The 20,605-nt window shown below is 35.9% G+C and overlaps 3 protein-coding genes and 1 pseudogene across 3 annotated transcripts; 2 read left to right on the top strand and 2 right to left on the bottom strand.

Moving 5' to 3' along the window:
* Positions 1-1,204: 1,204 nt before the first annotated feature.
* On the top strand, positions 1,205-3,231 carry LOC124455279. Its single transcript, XM_047005967.1, has 4 exons — positions 1,205-1,958; positions 2,036-2,060; positions 2,545-2,808; positions 2,927-3,231. The coding sequence occupies exons 1-4, from the start codon at positions 1,272-1,274 to the stop codon at positions 3,229-3,231; spliced, it is 1,281 nt and encodes a 426-aa protein (XP_046861923.1). The 5' UTR covers positions 1,205-1,271.
* A 1,410-nt stretch (positions 3,232-4,641) lies between these two features.
* Positions 4,642-5,348, bottom strand: LOC124455296 (annotated as a pseudogene).
* An 8,589-nt stretch (positions 5,349-13,937) lies between these two features.
* Positions 13,938-14,777, bottom strand: LOC124455278 (P2X purinoceptor 7-like). The gene is made up of 3 exons (XM_047005966.1): positions 14,594-14,777; positions 14,017-14,410; positions 13,938-13,973 (listed from the first exon to the last, which is right to left on the bottom strand). Exons 1-3 carry the CDS (start codon positions 14,743-14,745, stop codon positions 13,938-13,940), a joined length of 582 nt encoding a protein of 193 aa, XP_046861922.1. The 5' UTR covers positions 14,746-14,777.
* A 1,111-nt stretch (positions 14,778-15,888) lies between these two features.
* Positions 15,889-17,612, top strand: LOC124455277. Its single transcript, XM_047005965.1, has 4 exons — positions 15,889-16,063; positions 16,641-16,841; positions 17,035-17,266; positions 17,573-17,612. The coding sequence occupies exons 1-4, from the start codon at positions 15,889-15,891 to the stop codon at positions 17,610-17,612; spliced, it is 648 nt and encodes a 215-aa protein (XP_046861921.1).
* The last annotated feature ends 2,993 nt before the right edge of the window (positions 17,613-20,605 follow it).

Here is a 20,605-nt window from a genome sequence, read left to right as displayed (position 1 = left end):
TTGTGCTTATGCATTATTTCTCGGAGGCTTGGTACCTCACCCCCACAATGGTTGCATTCTGTCTTCGTACGAGGATATTCCCGATCACCAGGAGCAATGGTGACAATCAGTGGTAAGGGACTCCTGTTTATTGCTCTTTCGCCAGCCATCTTGATAAATACAACATATTCAATATATGATGGGAATGTCATCTGCATTGAAAACTTTTAATTTTTCAATCACTATTACAAAGCTTTCATGAAAAGTTTTATATATTTCACTTAACCGTCAAAATCCTTGGTGAATGTAGGAAATTTTGACGGGATAAAATTTATCAAAATCATTAATGAGCTTTGGTCGAAGAACTGAAGACGGCAGAAACGTGAAATGTTGTTTCCGTTCAATATTTTTACTTTATAAATGATGTTGCTGAAACAATCTAGCACATGCAGCATTGGCTACTGAAATATATTAAAAATAGCACCCAACATAAAAGGGTTGTTGTGAAATGATGACACGTACTGCAATGGAAAAAATCGTCCTATGTCCATTCCGTTAAGTGTACAAAGGCAATCGGAAAAGAATTAAATTGAAACTACGTCATACCACTTTGAAATATTAACAACATTTCAACTCATTGCATAATCAAAAGTTCAAAACAAATCTAATCTTAAATAACTTTTGTTGAAGATTTCCAGAAATTATTATTTCCCGTATCCTAAACAGTCCTGTGTTTTCGTTCAAAGCAATATTCAACTTTCCCGATTCTGAAATTAATGGCGGGAATTCAAGAAAAAACTCGAAGCATCGACTTACACTTCGACTTCCTATGTCTGTGTCAGAGGCTAATATGGCAAGCCAAACCTACCAAAAGTGTATCGAGATTTATATGTCGTATTAGAATTACTATAAGTCTATTCGAGATTCGTAAAGCGGTACGAGTAGTGTATGACGAGATTTATATGACGAGTTGTTTTATAAACTGTGACGAGATTTATAAGACGAGTTTTATATGACGAGTTTCATATGACGAGATTTATAAGACGAGTTTTATATGACGAGTTTCATATGACGAGATTTATAGGACGAGTTTTATATGACGAGTTTCATATGACGAGTTTTATATGACGAGTTTCATATGACGAGTTTATATCGCGAGTTTTCCTCTAACAACATGAAGTATTGGGTTAAAGAACACGTGTTTGTTTCAAAAGCAGTTATTAATTATATGCAAAATTTCGGCGGGTTGGGAACTTTGTATTTTCTATCTATACTGTATCGCTCTCACCTAAATGACAGAAATGAGCAATAGAGAAATTATTCAGGAACTTCTTGGCAGAGTTACAGAGCTGTCTGAAAGAATATCACCTGACGTGGACAGTTCTGTAAGGTCAGAAGTGAGAACTATATTTGGACGGCATACGAATTTACCAAATGCTGAAACGAGTCGCCAGAGAGAATTAACGCATCACCCTAATCAAATGGCATCAACAGCCACAATAGAGAATCGCCTCCCAATTAGAAGGAATTCATCCACTGCATTTCAATCGAGGCGCTATTTTCCCGCAAGTAGACCTGCTGCAAGAAGCCGAACAAGGCGAACTCGTTCATCAACAGCAATTGATAACAGGCCATTTTTGAGAGATTTAATCCTATTAAGCGGCCCCAAAGATAATACAGTTCCACGGCAAGGCACTCGGCTGATGTTGGTAGAAAATGGACACATGATTTCAGGTTGTCGGTTTTCAAAAGATTTGTCAGCCGCTGCTGTCGAAACTAATATAATGATGGCCTTTGATGGAAAAATTCCGCATGGTACAGATATAGAACTGTTAACATCGGTACATTCCACTCTGGTTGCGCCAACATTAGCCCCTGGTCAGACATTGGATGGTGTTATCCTCCACAGATTATACGCACAAAAGCCAGTGTATGTACGACCTAGTGTTCAGCTGCTTAACATGGGAAATGCAACAAAGGTTGGAGAATTAGATTGCTACATGCTCATCATGTAAATAGTGTGCTTTTAAAAAACTGATATGTTGTTCATTTACAGGAACCAGGCAGCAATTCTAGTGAAGGTAAAATACATAGATTGGGTAAAAGCAAGGGATCTTTCCACATTTGTCATAAGAGAGGATCAAGTGATTGTACACTAAAATAATGTAAAAAGTATTTTTTTAAATTCAAACAAACTTTTTTTACAATTGTTTTTTTTTGTGACAGTAATATGTCGAGGTATATCATTTTATATTCTTTCTTTTAGCAAATCTATATAAATTTTCAGAATTAAGAAACTTAAGTCATGACTATTGTTCACCTTGATTAAATTATTCATATGAATTCAGATAAGACAGCTCTCATTTGGGCACTTAGCTTTTAAAATAGTTTAATTTAATTATTGTAGTCTGCATTCATTTTCACAAGATTTTAGTCACTCAGAATTTTTATTCTTTATAAGGTAAAGAAAAGCAATCGATTCAAATGAATATGCTTATAATGATATGCAAATTGTTATGCATTGCAATAGTTTTGCAAGAATTTGTTAAAAAATATGTTATATAGGAATAGATGAACCTTTGGATGATGATGATATAAGCATATCTGAAACCAGTGAAATTCATTCTGTGCCTACTACTGATATTGTGCCTGCAACTGATGGTGTGGCTGAAACTGATGGTGTGGTTGCAACTGATGGTGTGGCTGAAACTGATGGTGTGGTTGCAACTGATGGTGTGGCTGAAACTGGTTCACTGTCTGCAACTGGCTCCTCAACTCAAACTAGCACACTCCTTGAAACTGATGATCTTACTCTTTTGAACGAAGCAGGTTCTCATCTTATGGCCTTGTTCTAATTTAGATTATCAATTCATAGATCTTGGTAATATGATTTGAAAATACTGGTATATTGTCTTTGTCTGAATTGCAATTGAATTTTTTTCTGCAGGTGTTTTTTCCGCATTGATAGATACTCCATTCCTGTCTTTGCCAGCTGAGAACAGAGAAGTAAGAGCTGTTATTGTGCACAGAACTACAATACGTCAAGATGTCATAGCCATTTTTAATGATGCAGATGTGCTTAATTGTTTGGTTTGCCCCACCGTGATTGATTACAGTGGCAGGGAAGAAAAAGGGAAAGGAAAAGGAGTAATGCTGGATGTTTTGACACATTTTTGGCATGAGGTATACAACACCTACTGTTTCGGCTCCAGCGATAAGATTCCTATGATTAGGCACGACATGCAAAAATGATTGGCAGTCTATTGCTAGAGTTATTGTCTACGGTTACAACCTGCTGAAATACTTTCCTATGAAAATATCACCGGCACTGCTATGTACATGCTTATTCGGAGAGGACAATTTAAGTAGAGAGTTGTTGCTGAATTCCTTTCGTGACTACGTGACTCTTGAAGATCGCCGAGTTTTTGATAATTGCATGAACGAAAATTGTGACCTCGAAGACGAAGACATTCTTGACTTTCTCTCAATGTTCAAGTGTTTTAAACTTCCGACGAAAGATAACATCAAGGAGATTATGTTCGAGTTGGCTCACCAAGAACTTCTTCAAAAGCCACGGTACATAATTCACTGCTGGTCTCCAGTTTTAAGAATGCTCCAATACGATGACATTTTAAAACACAAGAAGACATTCTTCAACTTTATACCAGTAGGCAACCTACGGCCAAAAAATTAATAAAATTGATTAACGCCGAAACCGGAAATGAAATAGAGCGCCTTACAATAGATCATTTGAAAAGGTACATTCGGTCGTTAGAAGGTAAAGCTATCGAGAGATTTCTCCATTTCATCACTGGAAGCGACTGTATTACTTGCACATCGATAGAAGTAACTTTTTCAAATCTAAGTGGACTCCAAAGACGACCTATTGCTCATACATGTGGACCTTGTTTAGAAATTCCTACCACATATGAGAGCTATGGTGATCTTGCATCTGAGTTCAATAACTTATTGAAGGAAGGACAATCTTGGTCATTTGACATTGTATAAAATTACGTTAACAGTTCGTTTTTACATCTTGAACAATGCTTATAACTACGTTTGATTGAAATTTTATTAAAATCGTTCGACTTATAATTTGTACACTATTGATATGTACGGACGATCAGAGATATATCTACGATCCAACTGTACAAATTATGATGAAGTCGTTTAAAGGAACAAACTTATTTATTCTTTATTTTGTTTGGAAGCTTTACTTACAATAATCGCGATATGGTTAAATGTGATAGGACCTTATCGCACCCATTTTCATTTTAAGGTAGCTAGTAAATAATTGGTTAGCACTATTTTCCACCCAGCAAACCGCCCTTTACACAATCGGAAATAAATTAAAGATGGCGGCTAATGGGAAAGAACCAAAAGCTAAAAGGAAACCATGCATGCACTGGTGCTAGGTCGTTTTGAGATGGCGAGTAATTTTATATTTTTATAATACAGTTTTTAATATCAAAATATGAAAATATTTACAGATAAATGTTGCAGTATAAATTTTCATGCAACCACCTTAAGCTATAAACTTATAATCCAGGCTGGAAAATATGTCGTTTTCGACGATTGTGTAAAATATTACATAAAATATTATATTGTGTAAAATATTAGATTGTGTAAAATATTATATTGTGTAAAATATTATATTTCAAAGTAAAGGACGGTTTGCTGGGTGGAAAATAGTGCTAACCTAAATAATTAATGCACATTCACACGCGGTAACATTGCTGACATTGCTTCAAGTATATGATCGATGCATCCTCTATTTATATTTGTTATTTACCTCGATTTTTGATCATAAATTAGTTCAATCACTGAACATAAAATGTGTTGACAATATCAAGTGTTTGTATGAAGTGATTGATTCCATAATTGCCGTCATCGCTTAGGGGTTGACTTCACTACATAGAAGCTCCAGTTGTTCTTCCGTCAGCTGCAGTATGTTTTCAGGTACCACAACATAATTATCTGTATCGACGTCTGGAACTGGGCCATTTGAATCTAGACCATATTCTTCAAAGTTAACAATAGGAGATTCATCTGCAACAGGAATCATGTTCGTTTGCCAAAGTGTCATAGGGGTTTGGTGACCGGCAGTCCTTAGTCCATGATGGTTCCATTGCTCCCTGAATTCCGAAAGTGACGCACTTACACGTGGTTTGAAAACGAAGTGAAGGGCGAATAGATGATGCTCATTGAACGGATCTAACGTATAGAGCAGAAAGAACCCGGTTTACTTCTGCCCACAACCGTTCTATCCTTTGGTTATGCACACTTCGCCCGGCAATGAAACTACCTCTATTCTCACCACGACGTGATATCATTAGCCGTGCTACGTCAACGTTTTCGACACCTCGATCTCCACGAACCCTTGAAGGCAAACCGAATTCACCAATCCCTTTTGAAAAGATCAACTACTGTCTGAGCTCTATTATCAGCGCAGCACTCTAGGTAAATGACTGCCCGACTAAACCCGTCGATGCAACCATGGATAACGAATCGCCAGGATATAAGCTTATGGTTTGAGTCAATATGCCAAAGAAAATTCGGCCCGGGAACGTTATAAACCCGTCTACAAATCGCATACCTCCTTCGCATATTTCTTCCAATAGTATCGATTCTCCGAAGACTTTCTCTGACCCTTTCTCTTTGGACATAGATCTTTCTAGCCCTTAAACTACCCTGATATAACATTCTCCACTATATGGGGTAAGCCTTAAAATATCTCTATCTGCCCATCTAAACTCATCGGTGATGTCTGTGCTAGCCTCAACTATATATTTTCCATTTTTGATCTCACCTCTCTATATATCACAATCTCCATTGCTCTTGACGGAATGAAATAACTTCTCTTCTATTCTCAGGAGACGTGTAATCCAAGATCGCTCTTAGCCTGCGTATTTCCTCTTCTATTCCAACACTTAATCTTTCCAACAGCGAGACAAATGAGGGCTGAGGTGATAGTAAGTCTATCGTGTCGTCATATCTTTCATTGTTAACGGCCACGAGCATTGCTGTAACAATTGGAAGATTTCGTTCTAACTTGCATTTACAATGTTCCAAATCAAGAGTATCATTAAGTACTATAGCAATTTCTAAATGGCTAAACAATGCATCCAACATTTGGAAAAATTCAGTAAGTTCTTCATTTGCTTCGAAATAAGTTGCATTACTAGCGGACGCCATCTTGGGAAATCTCGTTACAGTTTGTAAACAACTCGTGACCTCTTATAAATCTCTTTACACTGTTACAGTTTATAAAAAAAACTCGTCTTATAAATCTCGTCTTATGAAACTCGTCATATAAAACTCGTCATATGAAACTCGTCATATAAAACTCGTCTTATAAATCTCGTCATATGAAACTCGTCATATAAAACTCGTCTTATAAACTCGTCATATGAAACTCGTCATATAAAACTCGTCATATGAAACTCGTCATATAAAACTCGTCATATGAAACTCGTCATATAAAACTCGTCATATAAATCTCGTCATACACAACTCAACAATAATAATATAGTTTTCACACCGCATTATAGTAGTCTCGAGTACCACTTTACGAATCTCGAATAGACTTATAGTAATTCTAATACGACTTATAAATCTCGATACACTTTTGGTAGGTTTGGCTTGCCATAGGCTAAAAAGGGGAAATCGTACACAGCATGAATGTACATGATTTATCTAACTGATATTATGTGTTCTTAGGAATAATAAAGCTAAAAACACACAAAAATTTCAACTTTCGACGACGCTGTCGAGTCGAAAACCGGCACTTGAGTTGTTCACCTTGCTAAAAGACAACAAAGGCGTATGCAAATTTCGTAACTTTATATTATTTGTTGGAAGGAAAATAAGCTTCGATATGTTGATTTTGCCAGAGCGCTTAGCTGCTGTTCAGAAGACAAAACAAGCAAATATTCCAAAGTTCAACGCAAAAGAAGCATCGACGCCACAAGGCCAAAGTCAAGGGAAGTTCAGCAGTACTTTCAAAGAAAATTTAAAAACAAAAGCGATTTGTTTCAAGCTGAACTCACAAACACAAGTGAGACTTCTTCGAGAAAACACTTTGTTCAGAGAGGACAACATTCGGCCATGATTTAAACAGGCCAACAAAACATGAAAAATAAAAAAAATAAAAACTTACATGAAATATTAAAGCGCTGGAAATCTTTTTTCCAGCTGCAACATTTCACAAATAACAACAAGTAAAGAAAGACTTCGCTATTCACAACGACTTTAGTCGCAATAAACTATTTATCAAAAATCAAAACCGTTATCGTTTGTGCCGATGATAAATAGTCGCTTTCCTTGTAGGAGAGCGACCGGGGCGGATCCAGGATTTTTCAAACATCAGTCATAAAACGTCGGAGGCGCTCCGCACCTGGTGGGGGGGGGTCTGAGGCATTCTCCCCTGAGAAACTTTGAATTTCAGAGCCTTGAAAATGCCAATTTCACCGTTTTGGAGCAGTAAAAAATGCATTTTGTGGGAATCGTTTTTGCGCAAAAACAAAACACATTTTGCTTACGTTTTTTTCAAAAAAAATGAAGTGAACAATACTTGAATGTTTTGCCAAATGTTTAGGCTCATTATCATGCCAAATATATGGCTCATTAGCATGTCTAGAAACGTAAAATTTATTTTACAATAATGCTATTCAAAAACAGAGATAGTCTTTAAAAGTTTCTACCAAGTTGTCAGGCATTCAAACCTCTATGTAATGAGTTAAGTTAGAAATTTGGTACTACAAGTGACAGTTCATAGATATAGAAAAGCTCAGACTTCAAACCATGCAAGTTTATTGTAAACCTTTACCCATCTCCACATCAGTGCCAGCAAATTCACCTTTTGAGAAAAAACTCAAAATTTTTTTCTGCCAAAGATTAAGCAAAAATTATCAGAGTGAAAATTTGCAGTTAAGGACAGCTTAATGCCATAAATGTTTATTAGGCATTTCACTAAACTATTAACTAACTGTAACTATATGCAAGTGTGCTATATAGCAATCACTAGTAGCATTGTATTTGCAAATACAAGCAGAATGTAATCAACATGTCTTTAATTATGTAATTAAATGAATGTTAAAATTGGTTCATGTGTCATGCTTACTGGTTATGATAAATATCTTTTCATATGATCAAAGCTTGTTTAAATGTAAATCTGAAATAATTTAGTTTAGAAATTATAATGATCATCAGAAAAATTACCTAGTGATCATGAAAAATACTGTGCTGTTTCGCCAAATTTCAAGATTTATCTGCATAAATAGGAAGATATTTTTACTTTATAGAAAATGCATTTTATACATCAATAGCCCTTTGGAATTTATGGCAAACAATCTGGTATGAGCCGTAGATTAACACATCTTTACATCTCTACATGAGGTGTTCAGTTAGAAAAGGGGACAATATGTGACATGGGACAACATTTCATGTATGTGAAATACTCAGGTTTAATACCACTCCAGTCAAATTGTCAAAATAAAAAGCTTCATGGATCAGAAGACTCAAAATCACAGGTTATAGTAAACAGCTTCTCATGTAATCAATGTTGGTTTTCTCAAATCTTAAACAATATGTAGTATAACTGTCCAATGATTGAATGATCAATGATCATAAACTGAAAAGCCCCAAACATTTGTTTATGATAAAGTAATAATAGTATCGCGCATTATGGCTACAGATTTTTTGTCCATTGAAATATATTTGCAGGAATGTAGGATTTCGCTGCCAAAAGCACTAAAGAAATCATAGCTAAAAGTCCTTCGGCAACAACAATTTTAGAAGCATCAATCTGCTTACCATACGCCATATTGACATAAATCGCATCACACACTCGCATAAATTGACTTTGATATATTACATTCATGCATACACTTCACTTGTCCTTTACTTACGATTTTGGATGTAAATTTCTGCTGATAAAACTCAAAACAATGATGGCTTTCTTTTGAACATCAATGACTGAAATGTCGCTCGCGAGATCGTCTTTGCCAAGCATTTACAATTTATCCATAAATTTTTCACCCTCTTGAAAAAATTCAGAGTTTCGACTGCAGCATTCATGTCAATATATGAATTTGTAAAAGATTTCCATAAATTCCATCTGATTGTAGTTTAGTTTCTATCATGTTTATAAAAATTACTATGAAACGATCAAACATTCAATTCAGACAGTGAGCTTGACTATGTTAGTTCAGTTGGCTATCAGTCGAAATCCGTCCAGCCAATCACAATAAAACAAAAATTCAAATGAAACAATTCTAAGATAGCAATTGGACTCCTTTATACGTCCAGCCACTCCTATTATCAGTCGAGACCATTCCAGACTGTCCACTGATCTGGCCGTTGACCACAGGGGCGGATCTAGAGTATGTCAAATCCGTCTAGCGACTGATGTTTGAAATTCAAAAATTACCTATTCATATTAATTAAAAATTTATTAACTATTCTTACTTTATTATCGCATTTACTTCGTGATAAAAATCCAGCTTTATTTATTATTGAAAACTAATGACTAATCCAATGAATATCTCGTTGGTAACCAGATCAGTTGAATTTTAATTGACCTGGAATAACCATTAAGCTCTATAAGACCTGGAGGGGCAAAGGGGCCTGGGCCTTGTGGTCAAAAACCATAGATATAATAGGACTAGATTGCTAGCGAGTGTGACGTAATATAAGACTTATTAAGACGGCAGCGTGACATTCATGATAAATCCAAGATGGCGCGGGAACCGGGCAAAAAACTTAGGGCTACTATTAGGCAATTGTTGTTTTTTGCAGTTTACTTTGTTTCAGTGTTTTCAAACTCCTCCAATCAAGTTTTATTGGAAATAAAGCGTTATTAATAATGTTTTGAAGCCATATTGAACAATTGTTATTGGAATACGTGCGAAAATATCGCTTGCGAAGTGTTGTGTAAATTGGTCGTTTGGTTGTCTCGAGCCGTTTGTCTACCAAAATAAACGGATTTCGTCTGCTTTAGCTCCCATACTGGTTCGTCCACGTTGAAATACATCATATTGAATACATACAAAAAGATGGGAAAATTAATCTTCATCGAAGGGCTTTATCTGCTGCTTTTACTACTTTTACCAATGAGGAGGAACTGGAGGATGGACTTGTAAGCTTGCCATAGGTCTTGAAAGTGGTTAAGCTTGACTTTAAAGAGCCTTCATGACAGTATGAGTGGTCAGGTATGAGAGGTTGGTCATCATTCTCTATGGTTAAGGCAGTTGCACATTCAGCACACTTGATGCAACTTGTAATTTTCTTGGCTATGTATCCACTGATATAGGTCAGCACATCATCATGCCAAAGAGTGGAACTGTTTAATAATGCTGAAACTCTCCTATCAACATTTTGTGTCTCTTCAGCTAGCTTGCTTTCACTTACAACAGAGCAGTTGGCAGTTGCTGGGGCTGTCATGTATTGAACAAAGAAATATCAGTAGTTTACTTATCTTTGTACGTAAGTGTCATAAAATGAACCAACTGAGCAGTATGATACAATTTTTTTCAGAAGTCATTAGTTGCATGTTAATAATGTGATGCAATTTAGACATTTGTAGTTATAAAATTGCATTGCCATTGGAAACAACTGGCATCATAGATGGTGTTGTAGCTATAGCATAATAAAAACATATATTATAACTAAGTATGATAAGCATAAAAGTCACATATATTTTATTCACAGCTATATCTCATAATAATCTCAGCCATAGCCAGCATTTTTATTTGCTCATGCTATATCAATCTTGCTGTGTTCACTCACTGTAAAAACAATAGATTTCTAATGAAATGAGCAATGATGCAGTGAAATTTACTTAGCAAGTGTAAAACATTCATTCTGGATATGCCACCGATGACATCCATATCAAATATTTCATAAGATAATATATTAATTTAATGAACACCTTAGCTCTGGTAAAAAATACTTTATACAGAGCTTTATAACTCTATCAAAAAATAGTATTGTAACAGTATCTTGGGTTATGTGTTTGAATGTAATTATGTCAGATTTTGAAATAACCACTGTTAATATAGTAAGCTTCTGAACATAAGTTCCTTCTCTTTCTTTGAACCACTTGGCTGTAAGATCTCATCAGTATAGCCAATGCTCCTGGATAAAATTACTTGAGATGAGGTAAGTTTCCTTCAGTTAAGTTTACTAACTTTAATAGCTTCACTAAGATCTTGTCAGTAGATAATAGTGCTGCAGTGTTATGTATGTCCTTACTCCTCTTTTCATTCATTCAAAGTCGGATGGCCTTTCCAAACCGTGTTTGAATCTCACATATCTCACATATCAGTACGAGTACAGTGGGAGTGCTTTCTCGAATAAGTCGCTTTTTTGTCAGAAATATTCAGATTGATTCCCCAATCTTTCTGTAAATTGTCAATATGACATATTCCGATGCGTAACAAATCAGTATATGAGTTAAAGCTGAAAAAATCTGTTTCTCTTCGTGGACAAACGACTTGAGACAACCAAACGACCAATTTACACAATATTTCGAAAGCGATATTTTCACCCGTATTTCAATTATAATTGTCCAATATGGTTTCGAAACACTTGAAATAAAGATTTGTTTCCAATAAAACTTCATCGGATGAGTTTGAAAACAATGAGAAGAAGTAAATTGCGAAAAACATCAATTGCCCTATAGTGACTCTATGTTTTTTGCCCGGTTCCCACGCCATCTTGGATTTATCATGGATGTCACGCAATATGGCGGCTCGTTAGCAATCTAAGCCCCGTTTACACGACAACTGTTTTGGGCACGGCACGACTAAATTTTGGCACGCGGGCCACAAATACTGGCACACGGCACTCTTAAAGGGGAACTCCACCCAAAAATAATGTTGGTCTTAAAACTTTGTCTGTCCCGTGAAAATAAACATGCGGCAACTTTTTTGTTTGTTTGATTCAATATTTTCACAAAAAATGAGTTGAAATGCTGCAGCTAGGGCATCCGGTGCGTGGGAGCAGAAATATGTCAGCGGCTTGTATTGACGTCATATCGTCAATTGCTCCTCAAAGCTTTATGTAAAGTCATTGCACAGTCATAATAAACTTGCGTCAAAATGCTTCTCCTAATCACAAAATGTTTCTTTTCGAAACGTCAGAATTTTTTATTCGTAGGTATATACACAAGCAACTTTTATAGCTTACATGCAAGTATTGAGCTGGTTATTTGTATTCTGTTTTAATAGAACGGTTTCACATCCATAAAGGCCATTACGCACAGTTTCCGCACTACATATAGAACTTGAATGTCGATTAATATTATTTTTTAAAGAATACGAAGGTTTCTTTGTGTGGAAACTGTGCGTAATGCCTTGTCCTCCGAATTCAACCTTAACAACAGTTTCCACTGATGTGAAACCAATCTATTGCCCTTAATAAACATTGAATAATAATAAACATGGTTGTGTAACTCATTACGGTTAGAAAATAATCCTACATAAAACCATTGTAAAAATAGCCTTTCGTGCATAGAATTAAGTTGTAGTTTCCTTGACGCAAAGTATGAACTTATAGTTTCCTAATTATTGTACATAATTGTATAATAATGGATTGCTAGAATACGGAGAGAAAATCTACCTCCTCTCGAATACTGTTACGTTTGCAGCGAGCCCTTTGCTCCCGATTGTTTTGAATCGGACCTAAGACAGAAACTTGAGCCGGAAGCAAATAACAAGTGGTTGAGCCAGAAGCAAATAACAGTTGTGATTTGGGTGCGTCTGACAGTCCTGAAGCATTGCCAACTAATTATTGCAAGCCACAAACCAAAGAGGCATCAACACAGTGTTCATTTGTTGTGAGGAGTTTACATGCCATGGAAGTCCAAACTACACTGTCGATGCTGAATACTGTGGATGCAGAGGTTGAAAAACAAACACCCTCATATTGATCACCAATATGATGTGTGGCATTTGTCTAAATCTGTCACAAAAAAACTAACAAAGAAGGCTAACATTAAGGGAAATGATGACTTGACCCATTGGATTAAGTCCATTTCTAATCATCTTTGGTGGTGCTCTGCAAGTTGTAACAAGAATGCAGAAGAATTGGTGGAAAAATGGAAGTCTGTCCTTAACCACATTTCCAACAAGCATTTCTGGAAGGGGAACACATATTTTCATCAATGTTGCCACCAACAATTAACAGAAAAAGAAACAAAGCAGAAGAAGTGGTTATCTCCTACTTCACAAGCATATATGGCTGCAGAGAAGGTGATTTGTGACAAGAGGCTTCTAAAAGACCTGCCCAAAGCGAGAGCATTTTTCATTTCCTGGGATGGTAGCCCGCACTCAGTTAGCAGCATTAGATCACAACAACAATATTAAACGTGATAAAGCAGTCATTAAGTCAGAGACAAACAAAGGGCAAGACCGTTACAAAATGTTTTTTGCTAAAACACAGAAGCAATGGGTTGTAAAAGCAATGAAAGAAAAGAAAAAGTACCAGTACATTGATAAACTACTTGCGGAGGTTGTGAATGCATGCAAAACTGAGGAGATTGAACTTGTACATCATGGCGAGAATCTTCCAAAGAACATTTCTAAATCATGTCCACCCAGGAAAGAAGTACTTGTAAAGGAACATCAGTCTAGATTTGCATAAAATGTCAGTGGTGATGTTAGCTATGGCAATAGGTTTTGCCATACCCATATAATATGATGTTGAATCAGTGAAGACAACTTTTGTACTACTTAAAAATGTTCATTCTTAAATATTAACATAGCAAAACCTTTTGCTATAGCTAGTTTCACCACTGCATTACACAAACTATTCATGTAATTAATTATAGTTATATTATAACCAGTGTAATAGCCAAGCCACATTTATAATCATTTCTTTGTAAATCTGTTTTTTGTAATAAATTAATAATAATAAATGTGCATAGCATGACCTATAAATGAGCTGGCTATGCCACTTTAATATTGACATACAAAGTAATAATGGGTATATACCTATATCATAATAAAATACTTCATTCATCAACATAGTGAAAGCCTTCAAATTGAAATTCCTCTGCAAGGCCAGGTGGAGGAAATGTTTCTCTAATGCAGTAACTGCACATGATGGCAAGATGACTCTCACTTCTCTACCCAAGACACCCCAGCACCATCTTGCCAACTGTCTATATGCAATATGGCGGTACAGTTTGTCCTCTGGCCCATCATATGCTACCTCATATTGCTGCTTGTACTGGTACCAAGCTGTTTGTAAAACCCACCTGTTAAGACAAACAGGCTCAAAACCAGGATGTTGTGTAATGCACAAAGGGACTTCGGTGGTCTCATTCGTTTCTACTGCCTCTAAATTTTTGTCACAAATATTGGAAATCTCTTTGCAGCATAAACATTCCTCGTTATTATCCATTATTTGGCAGTTACCACATTGACACCTGAATATGTTAAAAGAAAGGATCTTGAAAAGTAAATGTCAAAACTTCAATAAAATTGTATCTTACAATAAAAACTTTAAAATCTAAAGTATTATGTGTGTGGACGTGGTCAACTTCAAAACTGAAAACGTACTTTTGAGATAGAAACAATGGTCTAGAATAATATAACATTTTACTACCCACCATTCAAGATTGTCGCGCCGAGATTCATCGTCAATATACACAATTCCCTGTTCTTCGTTATCCTCAAACTGGTGAGCTTCTTCGTGTTCATCAGCCGGCCATTCGGGCTCAAACTGATATGGCCGAATATTGTTTGTTGGATTGTCTTCCATTTCACTATCGATTGGTGAATTAGGCCGAGGTTCTTCCAAAAGCCATTATAAGCGATTGTTTTGTTTTGTGCTAGGCTGTGCGTTATTATTTTACTTTGTTGTAAACACAACTCCAAATCGGTTTGACGATATGACGTCAAAATAATTTCCGCTGACGCTTTCTGTGCCCACGCTGCTAAGCCTCAAAACAGCTCAAATAGCGCACTTGAAGACGCGATTTTGTCAAAAATAAAATAGCTGATGTAAAAATTTCAAAAATATAGTAACCTTTGCATAAAAATGGAACTTTTAAGACCAACATTATTTTTGGGTGGAGTTCCCCTTTAAATTTTGACGTGTAAACGGCTACGTAGACGGCCGGCGTGCCAAAACATTTTGGCGGGCCGAGACCTTCTCCAGAGGTAGTCTCAGCACGCCAAAAACATGGCACGCGGGCCCAAATTTTTTACGCACGCGCATTATGAAGAAAGATGGCGGCTAAAACAAGAGGAAAGCAATGGTCGGACGAAGCAACACATTGTTTAATATCATTGTGGGCAGAGGAAACTATTCAAGTATCATTGGATGCATGCAAAAGTGTGCGGGCAACGTCTAACGTGTATAAAATATTGCTGGTGAGTCATTAAAGTAACTGTTCATTTATAATGTTTTTAATAAATATTAAAATATAAAGTGTGTGAATATGGAGACAAATACATAAATGCACAAACCATGCTGCAGTCTTAATGAAATATTAACATAGCATTTTCTGCCATACGTTTTGAAACTGGATATACATGCATTCAGCTTATTAATTGGATATCATGATTCAATTCATTCAGCTTTATCATTAAATTTATATATGCCAAAGGATGCAATGATCGAATGAATTTTCAATCTTGCAGAAGTTATAATTGCCTAACCACTGCCTTCACTTGAACTAAAGTTTGAACGCAGTTGTTATTATTTATATGCCAATAATATAAAGCAATATATTATTCTGTGTTGTTTTACAGTCTCAGTTGGAAGAAAATGGATATAAAGGGTTTACCCTAAAAGAAAATGGATATAAAGGGTTTACCTTTCTTTATTTTATTGATAAATAAAATAAAGAAATTACGCCAGAGATATAGGAAAGAAAAAGATAGGTCACGGCAAACAGGAATGGGTGTCGTAAAAAAGTGGAAGTTTTTTAACGAGATTGATGCTTTTCTAACTGTACGACACAACGTCAATCCGTTAAAAATCATCGACACTATGGCAGAAGGTGATGAACAAGGTGTGCATGAATTTGATGATGGAGAACAGGGAAGGTTAGAGGACAGCAGTTTCGACCAAGGTATAGATGAAGTCATCTTTTTCAAAATAAAAACATTTTTAATGTTACAGCTAAATATGATTTGTGAAATTTCTGCGTTTTGTGACCACCTTTCATTAACAATCTCTAATCAAATATTTTCACTTAAATGGAGTGACCACTTTTGTAAAAAATATCATATTTGCTCGTATGTTATGGCATTTTATGTGCTTGAATAATCAACACTATTATTCTTTTGTTTTCAAACTGAAACTTAAAGCCTAAACCTGTTCACACTTTTCTAATCATTGAAAACGCAATAGAGTATATAAAATTTGATAAGCAGACAAATTCAAAACAATCAAAAGACATGAATTTTTCACCATTATTGTAATTGAAATAACAATATTTTATCTTATATCGTTGATTTAATGTGTTTTGCAAGACTGAATTGCTGTACATACAACATAGACTTGATAAAAAAACTTCAAGTTAATGACATCATTGCAAAACGTTTTGCATTGTCATGTATTTTGGGTGGCTAGAAAACTCAGATTTCAGTCTTACTTTACTTACTTATACTAAAATTGTTGTCAAACATAGTTTATTGTATTTAAAGTTAATGATATGATCAATATGTATGGCAAAGGTGAATCTCATCTTCAAAAGTGTCCTACCTGTGATTACGAAGAAGAGTTAAAAAGTGGTGGGGTACATGTAACTGAAAATGGGGCGGTTATTGTGTACGCCAATGACGACCAATTTTCTTGCCCAAATTGCTCTTCAGAAAATGACAAGCAACAGCCAGAAAACATTTCTGGTACGCCTTACCGGTGTAATGCACCATTTTACCCCATATTCTGTTTTTTTTGTCAGGTTGAACTCTACACTATGGTACAATACTTGACTCATATGAGATATAGTTTGTGAAATAAACTTCTGACACCTAGCTTCCCCCAATAATGTTTGTAATAAATGATGTTTAACAAACGAAATTTCTGTTGCTAAAAAAGGCTTTAATGATAACGGTGGAAACGACAATTGTCCAGTTATGAATTTCCAAAAAGAAGTTAATCCAGTCACAAACATGAGAAGAAGTCAAGAAAAACCATCGACAGAAGAAACAAAGTCAAATCGTGAAACGGCCCCAAGTTTGCCCCGTAAAAAAAGAAAAAGCAATGTAGAGAAAAGCTTAGAGGTTATATTTGCAAAATTTGGACAGTCGTCAGCAGCTGAATTTGAAAGGTATTGAACAAATCATGTACGAGTCTCAATATGAAACGCATATGTGCTGAGTAGGGATTTATTTACAGATTAATGCAAGGAATGAGGTACTGTATATTTCGAACGTGCATGAATATGTGTGTTGACATGTTGGCACCTCTCTGTGACTTGAGTTGACAAATGCAAATTTGTTAGAAAATGGTCTTGCTAAATTTAATATTTTAGGGAAAAAACCGAAAAATTACAAAATGATGATCGCATATGAAATATTCTCGCGCATTTAAATATTACGACATTTTTGTTACTGTCATTGTAAATTGTCTTTAGGTATCAGAAGTTTGAACAGGATCGCATTGATAGAAAATGAATTTCGATTAAAACAAATTCAGCTTGAAAATGAGAGAAGAAGAGAGGAACGGGCACATGAGCTAAATATGATGCGTATGATGTTATCATCACCAGCTCAACAGCCTTCTGCTCCGATAAATGGTTACCAACAACATAATTATCATATTGGGTACAGTGTTGATCAATTTGGTTCACAAGTATATCCACGTGACAGCAGCGTTCAAAGTGATTCAAACACAGAAAAAACCTTTTTGCAATTGTAATACTTTGTTATCATTTAAACTGCTGATATTTCTTCATTATATTCGTTTTCTTTACCTGCTTTTCACTGAACAGGTGGACATGTTTTAAATATTTCAGTAACTGCTTTTTAACAGGTTATGTCAGTCGTTTAACGGCACGATAACAAAATGCAGGGTCTTTACAACTTACAAGTGTCTTTCAAATTTAATTTTATTTGTTATTTCAATATTAACCTCATTCAAATGATTTTGGTAACAACATTTTGTGGAATTGTTGAATTCATGTAACGTTAAATTTCAAACGAATATTAAAGAACTGTTTAAGAAAAATAGTTTGATAAAGCAGCACGAATATCGTGAGCATCTTCTGGTTCTATTTCATCAATTGGCACCACAACAAAAGCATCATCAACAATTTCTACCGAATCCCAGTCGGGCATGAATTCGTTCTTCTGAAGTTCACATGTTATGTAAAATGCATGATGCATGAATAATATCGACTGAAGAAGCTACTTCCATATCTAGCCTTTTACTAAATCTTGCATAGCGTCCTTTCCATCTCCCAAATGTGTTTTCCACGGTCATTCTTGCACGACTAAGATGGTAGTTAAACTTCTGTTCCTCAGTAGCCCCATTTTTAGGATACCCCTTTATCAACCACGACAAGAGAGGGTAAGCTGGGTCACCTAGGAGAAACGGTGCTATTTCCACTCCGCTAATTTCCTTCATAATGTCGGGAGGGAAAAGAGGTTTCTTATTTCCATTTCAGAAAAGTGTAGAGTTAGAAAGAATTCGCGCATCATGGACGCTACCAGGCCATCCTATAACCACATCCAGGAACATGTAATTACAGTCAGCGACCGCTTGCATCACGATACTGTGAAAACCTCTACGACTCACGTACTCTATGTTGCTATTAGCTGGTGCTAATATTGGTATGTGCGTGCCATCTATTGCACCAGCACACATAGGAAAACCCCACTGCTCTTCGTAACCTTGCAAAACTTGAAAGAGGTCGTCTCCCTTAGGAAAAGTGATTGCTTTGGGAAAGTGCTTTATTATTGCACAGCTTACTTCTTTAATGCACTGACACACTAATGAACGCGAGACGCCAAAAAGATTAGCAACAGTTCGATACTCTGCTGTACACGATAAATAATACAACGTTATGGCCAGGCGTCGTTTTGCAGAAACTGGATTACGCATGGGAGTAATTTTACGATCTATTTCTTGACGAACCCTGTTTAATATAATTCAAACGTGCTTTTTGTCACGCGAAAATTTGCGTACCACAGTTCATCGTTGTAGAGTTCATCGACCATATCAAACCAAACTAGTGAACGTGGATGCATCCACAACAACCTTTCTCGTGGTTTATGCAAATAGGCCAGTACTGCTTTGATTAAGGCAAATCGACGCTTATTTCTCTTAAGACATGATACTCCTGAAGAAACGCAGCTTCTAAACCTCGTTTGAACGGTTTGCTGTTGTTTTCGGAAGTGCATATACCAAGCTAAAGCTATCTTTACCTTATCATTATGTAAGTTCGCCATGTTTGAAGTTTCGAATAATCCGCCAAATTTAATTTTTTTTGTCATCCGCCGACACTTATTTTTGGGGGCTCATACTCTATGCAGGCCGTTTTTATAAATCAGGCGTGCCTATTAAAAAAATGGCCCGCTTAAAAAACTGACGTGTAAACAAAGCGGACCTAATAAAAATGCGATGATAAAGTAAGAATAATTAATGATTTTTTAATTAATATGAATAGGTAATTTTGGAATTTCAAACATCAGTCGCGCGACGGATTTGACATACTCTAGATCTGCCCTGGAGAACGACGAAATAAGAGTGAAAACGAACGTAAACATAACGTAAAATATGTACGTAAAATACACAGTTTGAATTTCAAACATCAGTCGCGCGACGGATTTGACATACTCTAGATCTGCCCTGGAGAACGACGAAATAAGAGTGAAAACGAACGTAAACATAACGTAAAATATGAACGTAAAATATGCAGGCCGTTTTTATAAATCAGGCGTGCCTATTAAAAAAATGGCCCGCTTAAAAAACTGACGTGTAAACAAAGCGGACCTAATTTAAATGCGATGATAAAGTAAGAATAATTAATGATTTTTTAATTAATATGAATAGGTAATTTTTGAATTTCAAACATCAGTCGCACGACGGATTTGACATACTCTAGATCTGCCCTGGAGAACGACGAAATAAGAGTGAAAACGAACGTAAACAATTTGGGAACAACAACTTACGCGCCGTTCGCTGTCATCGAACAAGTAATTAATTCTTCTCGACAGCGCTTGATAATTATATTTTAAAGCAAATTCGTTCAAATGTCTATGCTTCAGACTATATGTTTGTAATAATAACAACACTTTTATTTCATGCAGTCACACAAACGAGCGTCGATGAGAACGTACGTGTTGACCTATTCAAGTGGGTTATTGGCTATTCTATTGACATAACAGACATATTACATGGGTACGACTTAAAAGGACAATATAAAAAAGTAGATAAAATACAACCAGGATTTTATGTTAGAGATAAGCTTACCTCAAGCTCTCTGTCTTCTTAACTTAAAACACAAGATATGTTCACGATTCTAACACTTGGCGAATGGGGAAAATGTAAATTTGCACCACTTAATATTTACAATTTGCACATGCGCAGGAAAAAGACTAGCAACTTTTGATATTGTCAATGCATAAAGAGCGTTTGTTCTTTGCAGAACTCCACGCATTACAAT

The sequence above is a fragment of the Xenia sp. Carnegie-2017 genome, unplaced genomic scaffold, assembly GCF_021976095.1.
Source record: "Xenia sp. Carnegie-2017 unplaced genomic scaffold, XeniaSp_v1 HiC_scaffold_30, whole genome shotgun sequence".
Taxonomy (NCBI): Eukaryota; Metazoa; Cnidaria; class Anthozoa; order Malacalcyonacea; family Xeniidae; genus Xenia; species Xenia sp. Carnegie-2017.
Note: the sequence above shows the minus strand (reverse complement) of the source record. Positions and strands in the feature narration are given on the sequence as shown.

What these genes read in the sequence shown, in the direction of transcription:
- LOC124455278 (XM_047005966.1), bottom strand. Translation starts at nt 14,745, where the DNA reads ATGGAAGACAATCCAACAAACAATATTCGGCCATATCAGTTTGAGCCC. An exon ending in CGGCGCGACAATCTTGAATG is followed by an intron (nt 14,411 to 14,593) that starts GTGGGTAGTAAA and finishes TAACATATTCAG; the next exon opens with GTGTCAATGTGGTAACTGCC. An exon ending in AGAGGAATTTCAATTTGAAG is followed by an intron (nt 13,974 to 14,016) that starts GCTTTCACTATG and finishes ATTATGATATAG; the next exon opens with GTATATACCCATTATTACTT.
- LOC124455277 (XM_047005965.1), top strand. Translation starts at nt 15,889, where the DNA reads ATGGGTGTCGTAAAAAAGTGGAAGTTTTTTAACGAGATTGATGCTTTT. An exon ending in ACAGCCAGAAAACATTTCTG is followed by an intron (nt 16,842 to 17,034) that starts GTACGCCTTACC and finishes TTGCTAAAAAAG; the next exon opens with GCTTTAATGATAACGGTGGA. An exon ending in TCAGCAGCTGAATTTGAAAG is followed by an intron (nt 17,267 to 17,572) that starts GTATTGAACAAA and finishes AATTGTCTTTAG; the next exon opens with GTATCAGAAGTTTGAACAGG.
- LOC124455279 (XM_047005967.1), top strand. Translation starts at nt 1,272, where the DNA reads ATGACAGAAATGAGCAATAGAGAAATTATTCAGGAACTTCTTGGCAGA. An exon ending in ACATGGGAAATGCAACAAAG is followed by an intron (nt 1,959 to 2,035) that starts GTTGGAGAATTA and finishes GTTCATTTACAG; the next exon opens with GAACCAGGCAGCAATTCTAG. An exon ending in AGGCAGCAATTCTAGTGAAG is followed by an intron (nt 2,061 to 2,544) that starts GTAAAATACATA and finishes TATGTTATATAG; the next exon opens with GAATAGATGAACCTTTGGAT.